The sequence below is a fragment of the Acanthochromis polyacanthus genome, chromosome 18, assembly GCF_021347895.1.
Source record: "Acanthochromis polyacanthus isolate Apoly-LR-REF ecotype Palm Island chromosome 18, KAUST_Apoly_ChrSc, whole genome shotgun sequence".
Classification (NCBI taxonomy): domain Eukaryota; kingdom Metazoa; phylum Chordata; class Actinopteri; family Pomacentridae; genus Acanthochromis; species Acanthochromis polyacanthus.
Window position 1 is genome coordinate 11,834,835 of NC_067130.1, and position 14,749 is coordinate 11,849,583.

The 14,749-nt window shown below is 37.8% G+C and overlaps 1 protein-coding gene across 1 annotated transcript; it reads right to left on the reverse strand.

Moving 5' to 3' along the window:
• Positions 1 to 783: 783 nt before the first annotated feature.
• lman1 (lectin, mannose-binding, 1) lies at positions 784 to 13,883 on the reverse strand. The gene is made up of 13 exons (XM_022210232.2): positions 13,635 to 13,883; positions 12,435 to 12,589; positions 10,360 to 10,467; positions 9,925 to 9,986; positions 9,461 to 9,560; positions 9,191 to 9,314; positions 7,993 to 8,051; positions 7,696 to 7,828; positions 7,255 to 7,442; positions 6,752 to 6,828; positions 1,598 to 1,760; positions 1,379 to 1,503; positions 784 to 1,290 (listed from the first exon to the last, which is right to left on the reverse strand). Exons 1-13 carry the CDS (start codon positions 13,852 to 13,854, stop codon positions 1,254 to 1,256), a joined length of 1,551 nt encoding a protein of 516 aa, XP_022065924.1. The 5' UTR covers positions 13,855 to 13,883; the 3' UTR covers positions 784 to 1,253.
• Positions 13,884 to 14,749: the final 866 nt, after the last annotated feature.

The window sequence follows — 14,749 nt, forward strand, 5'->3', positions numbered from 1 at the left end:
TGTATAGTTGATACAAATTTGGAAAAGATGCAGCTAGGTGAAGGCTTTTCAGAGCATTGAGAGTAGTTGAAAGTGACAGTAACACTTTTATTGTAACTGGGTAGGTTGTCCATTGTTGCAAAGTGCTTTAGGTTAAAAGATACAAGTGCAGCTCTTTTAACATTTATAAGGCCATTTTTATACATGTTATGAAATTTAAAATGTACAAAAAAACTCTATGAATCATTTATAAAAGTGCATTAACAGTTATTAATGCTCTATTATACACTGCAAGCCCTTGTTTGTGTATTTTTACACTTATGCTCTATCATGCCAATGCAATTTATCAGTAATAGATGCTGCATACGAAGAGAGCTGATGAATAAAAGAATAAACTATTCTGTCTTAGCAAAATAATCTGCGTTTATACATTTCAGAATATTTACCCATGATTACATAATGTGCTATAAAGTATTTATTAAATTATTATATGCAACTTATAAATGCAAGGGTTGTTAAAATATGTTGCTGTCAAGGGCCACCACCTGTAACTGCAAACTCTCATATTGTTGCATTCTTATTTCTTTTTACTTAACTTCAAAGTAAACTCTGAAATGACCATGAATATTATACCACTAAATTTAAAACCCTTATGTTAACATATATGTACAATGTGCCTTTTGTACAAATCTTTAAACAAAAAACTGTTAGAAGAGATGATCAGGGGTCAAAGTTAGTCACTAATGTGACATGTGTGTGGAATGTTTCCTACATGCTAAAAAAAAAACAGACGTCACAGGGTACTTTGTGTTTACTGTTTATGTAAATTGTTCAGGTAGAGGATATGTCAGATTCTGACATATTTGACTTAATTAAAACAGATAAACGGAAGTAGACAACTGATGTCTGGGTTTTTTTTTTTTTTTTCATCAATTGTTCTGCAGTATTTTTTATACAAAATTGCACATTTGAAAACACAGGTTCTTTTGTCAGGTCAGTTCTGTTTCATAGAATGGGATTGTGGCAGATTTCAGCTTTTGACCAACCAGAAATACTGAAAGGAACATGATACATCATGCTGGAAATCCAGAGCAACAAGTCACACGCTGGCATTCACACACATTTTACTGATCAAATTAAAACTCTGAAATGAATTAAAACTTCTTCAACAAAACCAATTTTTTTTTCAAGTATAATAACTTACAATCTGAAAAAATAATCAAACGAAAAAAAATTACGAAAATGGACATTCCCTCATTTACACACGGAGTTCATCAAAAGAACTTCTTTGCTGCTGCTTCTTGTTGACTTCTACAAGAGAAAAGAAGAGGCATGAGCGATTAGAAAGATGTTTAAATACACAATCATATACTAACCAAATAAAACGAGCATGTCTTACTTGTACATGATGTAGCAGAAGAACAGGACTGACTGGATGACGACAAAGATGGCAAAATGAACAGTGGATAAGCAGGAAGGCATGGCAGGCATCTCAGGGCACTTTACAACTTTGTCACCAGGATTCTGTGTGTGAAAACAAACCAGAGAGTTCAGAGACTCCATCCTTCTGAAATCTAATTGGTTTAATAAACTGCAGGTGAGACATTCTGGTCTGTACCTGAGCATTACGCTGGACCAGGTGCTCCATGTCCCTTTTGACTACGTGCAGATGTTCCTTGATGTCGTTGAAGTGCTGGATAGTCTCATATGAGCCCATACCGCCGGCATTACCCTGGTGCTGGACAGAGCCAATCTGTTTCAGAGACTCAAAAAAGGAGTTTCTGCAGACACAAAGAAAAGACAGACCAAGATTCACTGTAGAGACATTGTACTGCGAACATTAATACTGCACAGAGGCTCCCACAGGACTGAAATAAGTCCGTGTTGAGTGACTTCCTGTTGGGCGACATGATGCGCAGTGAAGACGCTGTTTATTTACAGAAATATAAATTGTCCTAAATTAATCTTTTAATCCCTATTCACTGGAGGCTACATATTCTCATAGTTGGAAAAACAGAAAATTACCATCTGATAAAAGAGGTCATGATTGCTAAATTAATCCCTTATAAAAACATGTTCCTACAACAGATTACAAGTAGAGTAGGTTAAGAAAGCCAGAGGAGCACGATCTGGATTATAAAATCAGGATTTTAGCTATGATGCTAAAGACCAAATTAAAATGCTGATTTAACAAAGCACAACTACAAACACATAATTTCTCAAAAATGTGGTGTATTGTACATTTGTGTGTGAAGTCAGAAAAAAAGAGAAAAGAAAGGAAGACAAAATAGTTTTTTTTTTTAACCATCACTGCTTAGGCTTAGTTAGCTGTAAAGTTGACAGTCTCAAGAGAAAATTTGTCCTTGGCTTTTGTTTGTGTCTGAGTTACATAAAGTAGAAATATTTTAGAGTATTTTTAGTGTGTCTCCATATTGAGAGTCACAAATAGCCGCTGGATTTGATGAACCAAGGCTGCTGAAACCTCACAACCAGCTGAAGCATGGCACAGAGTGAAGGTTGTAAAATCTGTCCATCTGTTATATCACTATTACACTAAGCAGGGATATTTTTTATTTATTTATTGTTTTTACAGTCAGTATGAAAAGGACATGCATTAACAGCAACCCAAAGTTATTGTTTTAAGACTTTTAGCCCACCATTGAATAAGAATAGGATGCAGAATGGCACAAGGTCAAGTCCACAGGATACTGTGGTGAGTGGAAACTATTCCAATTCAGTGTTTCAAAAGCACTGCAGAACAGCCACTAAAAGTAAAATACCCAGGATAGCCCGAGCTGAATTCCACTGGACTCTTAAATTTGTTTTTAATTTTTTTTAAATATATGAGCTTTGACAGAATTGTCCACTGAATGGAACATTTAGCAGCAGAAAAAAAAAAATCCTAGTTGTCAAACCGCTTTTTGGAGACGTGACCTTAGTAAACTTTGGTATTTCTTTGATGCAGTTTCTTGTGACTTCTCAGCTGACAAGTACACAGATGCCAACACATCCACGATAAGCTAAGCATGACCAATAATAGCACAGCTAATATTCTGCCTCCAGCAGTTCCTAATAACAAACTTCCATTTTGCCATTTTGTTAGATCTGTAACCAAGATATCATCAAGTGTATTTTTGTATACTAAAGTGCATTCTGAAAGCATTTTCTGCATATTTTTATACTCTGTACTGTGCGGTCTTGCTATAAGGACATTAATCTTGCATTGGGGATCCTGCCATGAACCACAATGTAACTATTGTGGCAGCTAGTGTTGGTGTATGCTGCTGTGAATCCAGTTTTTTTTGTAACTTTACTGATGCTAGTTTTAATTTTCCTCATTTATAATACCTTATGGAATGCCACTGTGTTATGATTTGTTATCACTGTCACTAAATTTGTTATTGAGCCATGCTTCCAGCAAAAACTTAGGCTTACTGCATAGATGCACAGCTACACCAATGTAAAAATATAGTTTAGTTTAGTCTTTATTCAAGGACAATGTACAGAAACATTAAGCTCACATGAGTCAGAGATGTGCTGCACCAGATTATAGCTTATTAGCTAGTTTCCATCTGCAGTCCCTATAACATTAATAAATAACAGTGCTAATACAATAACAAATAAAAAAACAATAAAATAAAACTCACACTTCTCACTAATGTCAGACCTTCACAATCAGACAGTTAACACGTCCAATTCCAATAATATAAATATGGACTACTGCCGAATTTAAATAGTCATTGCAATATTTACACTCCTGATGTAACATAATGAAATAGGTGCGTAGTTGAATCTTTCGTGCTTAAATGGATTCCTTTTTGGAACAATCCACCTTCTAAAAATTCAAGTGTCTGAGTCAGAGAAGAGCAAAAATGAAGGTTGAGAGAGGCAGAAGTCACTGTCAGTATCCTCTAACGCAGTATAGAAATCCTATTAGGAGTCTGTTCAGTGATTATCCTATTGTAGTGAAAAAATTTTAACCCCTTTAACCTTTTTGGCACTGAGCTGTATCAGGAGTCAAAAGTTTGCAAAACAAGGTATGTTGACCCATTCAGACCGCTCTAATCCTGGTCACTGGTCGAAGAGATCTGTGTCTGCCGTTCTTGAGGGAAATTTTCTAGAAATCATTTCCAACAATTTGTCACTGCTTCTGCCATGGCTCAGCAGTTAATGAACGTGAAATCTGTAAATCTGTACCTTCACTTTCAATTTCATCAGCAAATACAGTTAAAACACAGTTCAAAGTATTCTCAGAAGAGAATGAAAAATGTCTAAGCCGGGATCACATTTCTCAACAAAATGTAATTTCTCAAAGTTGATTACTTACAGGGAGGAAGCAATAAGTTTCCCTTATCATCTTAAACACGTCTAAGACGATTACGAAGGAAAAAAAGTGACTTGACAAATGAACAGAATTCCAGCAGTGTAAGTAGGAAGGCCCTGAGGGAGATTGCTGCAAAAAAAATCAATTGGAGGGAAACCATGTTTTGCTCGTGTGTGACTGATGTATTTAAAGACTACTAATCTGTTAAGGACAAAATGGTGCTAAGATGTGGTCTTTTCTTGCTCTGCCACATGGCCAATGTCTGACACAGGGATGACATATAAACAAAATCTAATTTGTTTCACAGAGAGGGAAGAAATCTCTCTTGAGAAAGTAAGTGAGCATTTATTAAACCCTACATCTAATCTTCATCTGCCACAAGTGACCCATTTATGAGCAGAAAGCCCTGTTTGTATGCAAGAGAGTCTGAGATGAAGTCCTATCATAAGTGTTTAAAAGACGGGTCAGGATCAGCTGAGGGCTTAATCTACAAAGTAATACAGATCAGTCTCTCACATTAGCACATTAGAGGAGCAGCTGCAGCCTTTTGCCTGCGTCTGAACCTATTTACTGTTTCAATCAGCTTACTCCTGTGCACCTCCTTGTCTTAAAAATGCCACTCTGCTAATGTGCTTTACTAAATGTGAATTATTACAGACATTCTCTCTGGACGCTACACGATTTAAATCAGTGGCAAAACTTAGAGCCTTTAGGTAGACTTAGTAAAAGAGTAAATGAAAGTCTAGAACAATGTGAGTTGTGGGTCAACGATATGATCAAGAAAATCATGTATGCAAAATCTTGTCAGAATGAATGTCCTTGTTGGATTTAGGGCATACAAACAGCTTGGTTCTTTTATGATACATGAGAGCAAGAGATTAATGTTACATAAAATAAAATCTTTAATATCTTGTGATTCTGATTAATTCCTTATGCAGATGGTGTGTTAAAATTAAGACACAATCAAAAGGCAGCCGCAAGACAAGTACATCATTATTGAATAAAAAAAAAAAACAACAATTTCTTTGTTCACACAGCTGATTTCGAAAGGTCATAAAGCACTAACGTGAATTAATGAACTGTAGACTTTAATTTTCCAGAATTAATAGCTGAGCTGAAGGCTGACAAGCTAGTAAATGAGTAGTTGGATAATTCATCAAGAAAAATCCACTCTCTAATCTAAGAGTAGGGTTTAGAAGAAGATGTTTTTTTTAATCTGTTGCGTGCCCATGACTAAGTCCGCAAGCACCTTAGGGCAAATAATACAAAAGCACAAATATGTTATTGACAAAATACAAGCTCCAAACACCAAAAATTGCATTGTGTACACCTAATCAGGCTTACTTATTGTAAGTACCAAAATCAAACCTGAGGCTTTGCCATGGAAGGCACACCATCATACAATCTCTTAAGCTGTATTATCTTAGTATTAAAAATCTTTAGTGGGCAAGGAAATGATTTTAACAGTTAAAGACGGAGATTACAGCTACCATACCTATCATGCTGTAATTTTAGTATTTTGCAGAAATGACAGAATTCTCATTCATGGATGTAATGCATGGCGCTGCACAGTGGATAGTGGTTAGCACTTCTGCCTTGCAGCAAGAAGATCCCCGGTTCAAATCCCGGTCTGGGCCTGGGATCTTTCTGCATGGAGTCTGCATGTTCTCCCTGGTGGGTTTTCTCCGGGCACTCCGGCTTCCTCCCACAGACCAAAAATATGCTGAGGTTAACTGATAATTCTAAATTGCCAATAGGTGTGAATGTGAATGTGATTGTTTGTCTGTATATGTAGCCCTGTGACAGACTGGTGACCTGTCCAGGGTGTCCCCTGCCTTCGCCCGAGTCAGCTGGGATAGACTCCAGCACCCCCCGCGACCCTTGTGACGATAAAGCGGTGTATAGAGAATGGATGGATGGATGTAATGCATTTAAAAAAAATTACATTATTTATCAGTCATTAGTTTGCCGATAAGCTGTCGAATACAAAGTCCAAATTTTTGTCCAAACTTTGCATCAGTTCTGAATTATGCAACTGTTAAATTTCCAACATCTAATTCTTTTCTTTACTTGATCAAGTCCACACTACAAGCAGGGACAGCCAAACTATTAAAATGCTTTACAAGTAAGATTGTGACGATTATCCCATTTAGTTGTGAGCCCTTTAGCCTGCATGTGGCTGCGAGTGCAGTGCAGAGTTATTAGACGTTAGACATCTAACATCACAGACTGTGGTCGAAGCTGTTAGAGCAGCTGGATTATCATGGCAGACACCTGTGATGTTGCCGCGACTACATCCTGAGATTAAATATGATTTGGAGGATTTAACCGGCAGGATTTCCCTTGTTTTTCTGGAGTATCACGGGTGTCTCTTTATGTTTTGTTACGAAAACAACAGCGAGTTTTTAAGAATCAACAAACATCAACACCAGAGCTGTTGTTACTTACCTCAGGTCGTTCAAGTTTTTGAGAACTTCCTGCTGGGTGGCGATGACGGAGCCCAGCTGTTGACTGGCAGGTTCCACCTGAGGGACAAATTCAGCTTAATAGTCTGAAGGTTAAACAGTTCAGTGCTGACGCCTGATAAAGCTGCCATAAAAATGGCATTTTAGTTTTGATAAGCTGTCATACAGTTTACTTCAGCAACAGTACACGGAAACTGACTGTTCAATGTCCACTTATTGCTAAAATATGAAAAAATGTTGTTTACAGTATTTGTTTGATCAGGTTTCCAGTTTCTTCATAATCCAAATCCATTTTTAAATTACTAACATGACTATAGGTTGTTTTTAGCCATGTGGAAGCAAAATCACTTAAAGGTTTTTATTAGCACAGAAAGTGAAACATCTCTGAATGTCTGCAATAAAGGAAACCTAACATATCAAATTAAGCCTTTACCCAACGCTGCTTGCATCTAGCGTGAATCTGTGTCTCGATCGTGAGCTGCCTACCTGTCCTGACTCAGCATTCGTCCCCTTCTTGGCAATCTCATCGGTGATAACGGAGACGTATCGCCGCTGCTCATCCAGAATCATAGCGAGCTGCCGGTTGAGCTGTTTGATTTCTAGATGGATCCGGTTCTGGCCTTCAAACACTTGACGGATCTCCCGGTCATTCACGCTCTCATACAAATCCTCAACTGAATACGACACAAACATCCAGTATTAAAATAGAATTAAGGTACATCTACAATCAAAATAAGTAATGTTTTCACGTTTTCATTTCTGTTTGAACATACTATGATTTCTATTTTTCAAATATATTAACTGGGTTTGTCAGACAGGATAAAACATAATAAAGACTAAAAATAAAAACTGATTTTTACTATATAATTCATTTTTTCAATATAACTGTACAGAATTGTCAGGGCCATTATGTTCTTTCAAACTAACTTGGTTCTCCTTGGACGTCTGGGTGCTCTTTCTGAAACTCCTCTTTCTTTTTGTCGAGCTCTTGCTGGAAGTTCTGAAATTCCTCCTGGTACTTGTCCTTCTCTTCTTTAGGAATCTCAGATTCAACTGGGGGCTTCAATGGGAAAGACAAAAAACCTCTGAACTCAATAGAAGCTGTGCTTAGGCTATATCGTGCACATGCATGCATGCGCCCACGGACACACACACAACCACAGAGAAGGAAAAGACACACACAGGATTGGAAAAGTATTAGGAGCTCGAGGAAAACGTAGTTACCGGCTGCTGGCCTGGCTCTGTGAGTCTGAATAGCAAGAAGGACAAAACGTCGTGGTCATCTGATGGAGGAAAAAACTCTGAATTAGAAGATCACAGACAACAGAAATAAATCTATTTAAACTGGGCAGCACTTTACGTTACTGTGCTGTAACAACAAAGTAGTAAAAAGAGTAATATCGTAGGAACAACTGTTATAAATGAGTTAAATATCTATAACAGAGTAGCAGCAGGTCAAAAACGTCAGTAATACTTGGAAGAACAGCTTAATATAGGTTAAAGACGGTAACAGGTTTACAATGGGCTGATTGCCTCACAAAAATGAGGTAGTATCACAGTAAAAATAAAAGTTATGGGGTAATATTACTGAAAATCCTTTTAGAGTAATAATAACAGTGCTTTGTTAAGGCAGGAAAACGTCTTCATGCAGAGGTGATTAAGAAGAGTAGAGCTCATAACCATCAGTAATGTTACAGTCAGGTTTTTTTTCTAAAAGGTTTACCAATTATTGGACTGGGTGATTATCCAATCAGATGTTTGGAATTTTTCTATTTATTCATATTGTTATTTTTTTGCCCATTTTCCGATATAATAAATAAACATATAAATGTTGTACATTAGTTCTGATGCAGCTGCCTCTTGCTATCCATAGCCACTCTATTCTGCTTCAAATATATATATTTTTAACATATAAAACATAAAAATAAAAAAAAACCACAACACAGCTTTGTGTTGGTATTTGTGATATTCTACATTTTGATACTAACATAAGTCTGCTGCAATTGTATATCAGTTCCAAATATCAGTATCAGTTTCCTTCATTATTAATAGTCAGCACTGATGTCCGTTTTTCATAATATTGAAAATTTCAGTCTGTATTTATCAGGCAATACCATTAAAATTCCTCTTCTCTCAGTAAAAGCAAAATAAAAAAAATGTCTACCTTTATTTTCAATTTCTTTAAATTCTGTGCAAAATTCAACTGTCCTCATTGAAAAAGACAATAGAAATCTGTAGTTTCCAACACAAATCAGCCTCTTGATGGATCCATACCCGACACATGTAACTAAGTAATTCTGTATTTCAGCTGAGCTACTTTGATTTACGAGTGACTCGAGGAGGACTGTAAAGATGAATTTAAGTGATTATATGGCATGTCGCTTTTAAAGCTTATTTTCATAGATTTGTCATTGAATATTACCTGCTAAACCACCAGTAGCAGCTGAAATGCCAAAGAAGCCCTCTTTAGGAATAATCATGTTGTCCACCTTTGTGCAGAACTCATAGTCCTCTTTGTCTGGAGTGAAACCATTGTTGATCATGACCTTTGGAGGAAGAAACAAAATATGGCTGACTGTTCTGATTATTAAACATCGGCGACAGTGTGATTGGTGCCACTGGCTGGTTTTGTGCAGATTTTTAAAAGAATTTATTTAATTTTCAAAGCGTGCGCATTCGTGTTTTCTCCTACCGTCAGGGTCTGCTTGTAGTACGTTATCTTGGCTCTGATGGGATAGGGTTTGTTGCGGAAGTCTCGTAAACACGTACCGAGGGCTTGTGTGGTGCCGTCGCTGGAGGAAAACATCAGTTTAAGGCAAAAACAGAAGTGTTACTGACACCTCTAAAGAGCGCCACGCAAATACCGTTCAAGAGTTGGGAAATGGCAACACAAAGCTTGTAAGATAAGTGAATAACATGAATGTCCATGTATGTTTTCGTAAACACTTCCTCAGCGGTACAGTATGAATTCTAAGACAAACGGGAATAGCACCGAAAAAAGTGATTTAAAGCTTTCACTCGCCTGGGGGAGATTAGGAAAGATAGAGGATTATTTACTTTCCAAGCAAATATAATCATATTTCCTAATCTTCTTTAAGTTGCTAAAATTTGAGTTGCTGCCGACGTCAGAGGAAAGCAAAAGAAATGTTTACTTACTTTTGATGGTCATAAACAAGGTTGCCATTGTTCCCCACAACAATTATAGCTGGGTTATTTTTCTGGAGACACAAAGAGAAAACAGAGAAACACATTAATCCCTTTTGTCAGATAAAGACCAGGAGTGGCTTTACGTTTAGGTAATCTTATCCAATGCTCCAATCCCGTACCTATCCACAAATAAATAAATACTTGTATGTCATATAAAATGATGAGCGAAAGACTTGTTTTTCATGAGTTCTATTTTCATTTTGAACATATTTCCTGTATGACAACCAAACAGGAGTGTTATTTACGATGAAGTGGACTGGAGCAATAACAGAAACAACACATGCAGGTGACACTCTGCTCTCTATGAACATCTTAAAGATTCCTGGACATACAGACTCATTATTTCTAGACAAATATTGGAATTCCTGTAAAATGGACACCAACCTTTCCATCATTGTCAAAAGAGTCAAAGAAGACTCCGACTCCATTCCACTGATCAGCAGCTCCGTACACTGGACCATCCAGGCCTTGTGCGCTGGTGAACCACACAGCCTGTAAGACAAAGAAACACGGGAACAACTATTACATATATGTGTTTATTTCAGCAACATTTACTAAACAAGCCTGTACCTCTTTTTGTAACAGTGTTGCTTCTACAGTGAAAAAATTGAGAGAGAGTGTGACGTGTTTATTTTATGCTTTTGAATTTGTCACACTTTAAGGACACTGGTCGAGACATTTTTTTTAACTACAGCAAAACTATTTAACAAAATCCGAATTCCAATTCTCATGAGTTTAATACAGCCTGTGGGAGACTAGATTTCTGAAGCTGATGCCCTGTTCTAGATTTGGAAGACAAAACCATCATGATGCACATCTCATACTTGCTTTCTAAAGTGCTGCAGCACACCATGGATATTGAGTGAGACTTTTAACAGTTAAAAACCTGTCTGAGCTGAACTATGTAATGGTGATTTTGTTTCTGAATGACCTCAACAGCAGCAGCATCGAAATTCTTGCACTACCATTTCTTGTTACTCATCAACTGACATAAAGACAAATACACCATTAAGATGATTTCAGTTCATATATCAGCCAGGCCGGTTTATAACTGAAGCCTTAGTGATCATTCTATCATCTTTTTTGATCGGTGCATGCATTTCTGCTTCAGTAGTGACTAAACAAAGCATTCTAATGCACAGATTTGTCACATTTTTTCATCTATGAATAGTAGATTGCTCACCTTTTCATCAAATCTTACTGGCAAAAGGGGCTGACCGTCACAAAAACTGTCATCTACACCAATTTATATCGTCAGAAGCAAACTCAGTGAGGCCATGCAGTTCACTACAGTGTTTTTTTAGGTGTCATTTCACCCCGTAGGCACGACATACCTCCTGAAACAGGATGTGCACCATTTCATTCAAATGCATATTCTTCTCTGTAAAACATGCAGCCCCGCTCAGTGCAGCACTGCACATATTGTGTAACTCTTGGGTCACATCAACGTGGTCCGCTAATACCAGCATTTGCTTTCTTAATCAGTCACAAGGCTGGAAATTATTGGATGGAGATAAAGAGCAGACTGCAGGGGTTTTGTTTGTTTTTAAAGCTGAGTCAATATCACAGCAAAGCAAACCAGTGCTGCCTTTGCTTAGTTAGCATGTGTTGCCCACTCGTTGCTTTCAGAAAATAACACAATAATGCTGTACTACAAGCAACAATGTATGTTTTAAATACATAAAATATACTGTCTGTCAAAAAAAAGTTTATTTATCTGGACAGTTAAATATCTGACTGAAGTATCCAAGTGTTCAGAACCAATTTTCGATTGTTAGCGCTTAGTGCTAATTACACATATTATAATATTATATGTATTTAAAGTTTAATATCTCTAGGTGCAGGTATTGTGTTGTGTATTACTGGTCTGGGAAAATGGTTCTGGGATGCTTATATTAGATTTGAGGAACCAAAAATCAGATTTCAGTCAGGGCACTGATTGTATGTTGTCACATTTACTAAAGGGACAAGTCATCTTGTTTTAAGGGGATCCTTAACATAGATATACATAAACTACAACTGTAACTGTATACTAGATTAGGATTTTTCCACAGTGAAGGAACAGTCACAATCAGTCAAGCTGTGTTGGCTCGCTATGAGTGTTTTTCCACTGCGGTTTATCTGAACAGCTAACAAAGTGCAGCTAACACTAAGCTAGTCATGTTGCATTATCTATGAATTCCTCAAGTGTTATAGAAACCGATCTGAACACGCACACTTTACAGTTTTCACTCTTGTTTCCAGCAGGGTTTGAGTGTTGAGAACTGACTGGTGCATGCTGTGTATCACAGTTCAGCTAAACTATCCCCTGCTGTGAGACTGCAGTTGAAATGTATCATCACGGTGTGGCATTACACAGTCCTGCTAGTGTAAAATCTTTCCACGAAATTGCCAGAAATTCAATCTGGAATCCCCTGGCTCCATAATCGATGTACACATAGGTTTTCCCTCGTCCTTACCAAACCATCCGCTCCCATTCTGCCTCTTCCAGATACTCTGAAGGTCACCTCGGCCTCCCAGTGTTCAAACTCAACTTTGTTTTTCGTCCACACTGAACCCCTCTGACTCCTGAGGGATGGCGTGATGCGCACCTGGTCTGCGCTTGGAATAGCATCTGAGAAGAGAGAGAGTAAGTGTCGTAACTAATCTACAATTCTACACTTTCACTGACCAGACGCTTTTATCCAGATATAAATATAACAGCACCTGGACACACGTATTCCATAGTGTCAGAACTTTTCTCAGTAGCTCCTTGTAGTGTTGTTATAATAGGTGAGCATTATCAGGGTGTAGTGGACCTCAGCTCTAATCTCTTTTGCTCACAGATTTGTTTACACAGATATGTGCTGGTTAGACAAAAAGAGCAATCAGCTTGGAATGTGCAAGTCTGAGAGAGCAGTTTTTTCCCCCCATTTTCAAACACATAACCTAATTCATGCTCGCAAAGATGAATGAAAAGTTGATTGATTAACTGATAAGTCAAAAATGTCTTAGTTGTTAAAAGGAAAGATGTCGAATATAAGCTACTGATATAAATATGGAAGGCTTACAGCATATTTTTCAACATAATGATGTGAATAATTTGGGGTTTGGTGATGCTAGTTGGACAAAACAGACACTTTCAGTCCTGATGTGTCTGGTTTGACTCCAGTATCTTATGATTGTCTGATATGATCAACTCTACACTGGCCTTAACTACTTAATGACTTCACCATTAACTCTTGGAAACAAAGAGTTAATGGACACAGTGAACTGATTGGCTGTATTCATAAGGAAAGCAGTGTAATCTCACTGACTGCTCATGTCAGCAGCTGCACAAGTCACTGTGTGATGCAAGACTCCAAAGGCCTATTTTTGTCAGAGGAAAGTGCAGTAGTGTGTGTTTGCAGAGACTCTCCCGTCTGTGAGGCCTTTAAACTGGTGTTTTTAATCAGCTCTGCATGCATTATTATGAGACTGCTTAAATCTCAGCATTTCCTAACGCACTTCTGAATGAAAAGCAAAGCAAAGCAAAGCAAAGCGCTGTCACTTGTCACATCCTGAACGGAAACACGCCAAGAAGCAGCGAACACGACTGAGCTCGGCTGAACCTTCGTGCCACATTGCCACACGCGTGTGAGCTCTGCTGCTGTGATGTTGACAGCTGGAGACAAACTTACTTCCAGTGTGGATCCAGAAGGGGATACTGCCGTCGTTCTGAGACAGGTGCGGTCCTTTGAAGCTGTATTTGTACTCGAACCGGCGGTGCGGTTGCTCTTGCGACGCCGAGGCACCGGTGCTGGTTTCGGCGACACTGTGGTGAAATATGAAGGCTGTGAGAAAAGTTAATATGAAGAAACGGGCGCCCGCAGCCGGCCGCCGTGCTATGGACACCGCCATGTTTCGGTATCACTGCTGACGTAGCGCTGAGGCCACGAGCATGACGGGATGCCTGTAGGGCCAACAGGGCGTTTTCTCATTGGACGGTTCGGTCTCTTCCTCCCTCCTCCAACTCTGTAGCAGCAGTACAGAGGTAGGTGGCGTTACCAGCAACGTAGCTAAAATAAAATAAAATAAAATAAATGACATGAAATGAAATGAAATAAACACTTAAAATAAAATAACAAATATAATAAAAAATATGACAACTGTCTGAGGATCTACAAGCAAACTTCGTTCAAAATCTTAAAAGAAAAAAAAAAAAAGAAATAGGGTAAATCAAGAAAGGTCGTCCATTACATATAACCCTTCCCAGATAGCAAACTATGGGTGAATCAATGTTGAATCTCTGTTGAGACCTAACGTAGAAATTATACAGAAAGCGCAAGGTTGATAAAATGTTGAGTCAACGTTTGCTTTTCAACCATAAATCACACTTTACCCAGATAGCAAAAGATGTTAAATCAATGTTGAATTAGGGTTAAGAAGGTTGAATTGTGGTTACGGTTGAAGATTGATGGATGGATCATCGTTGATTCATCAACATTTTGTCAACATTGAAGTTTGTGTTTAAAAGATGCCATTGAATCTACATTGTATTTTGGTTTAATTAAAATGTTTGACAGGTCAATGTTTAATTAATGTTGAATCTATGTTTGCAAACATGTAATCTATGTAAGCAAACGTTGACTCAACATTTTATCAACCTTGTGCTTTCTGTATAATTTCTACGTTAGGTCTCAACATAGATTCAACATTGATTCACCCATAGTTTGCTATCTGGGTTCTTTCGTCTTCACTTACAGGCATCAAAAAATATTGTTTCTTTGTCTGAAAAAAATACAAACATTCAACC

Coding starts and splice junctions, on each gene's coding strand:
- lman1 (XM_022210232.2), bottom strand. CDS start 13,854: ATGGCGGTGTCCATAGCACGGCGGCCGGCTGCGGGCGCCCGTTTCTTC. Junction 7,829..7,992: donor CAGAGCCAGGCCAGCAGCCG/GTAACTACGTTT, acceptor TTCCCATTGAAG/CCCCCAGTTGAATCTGAGAT. Junction 1,504..1,597: donor TGGTCCAGCGTAATGCTCAG/GTACAGACCAGA, acceptor TTTCACACACAG/AATCCTGGTGACAAAGTTGT.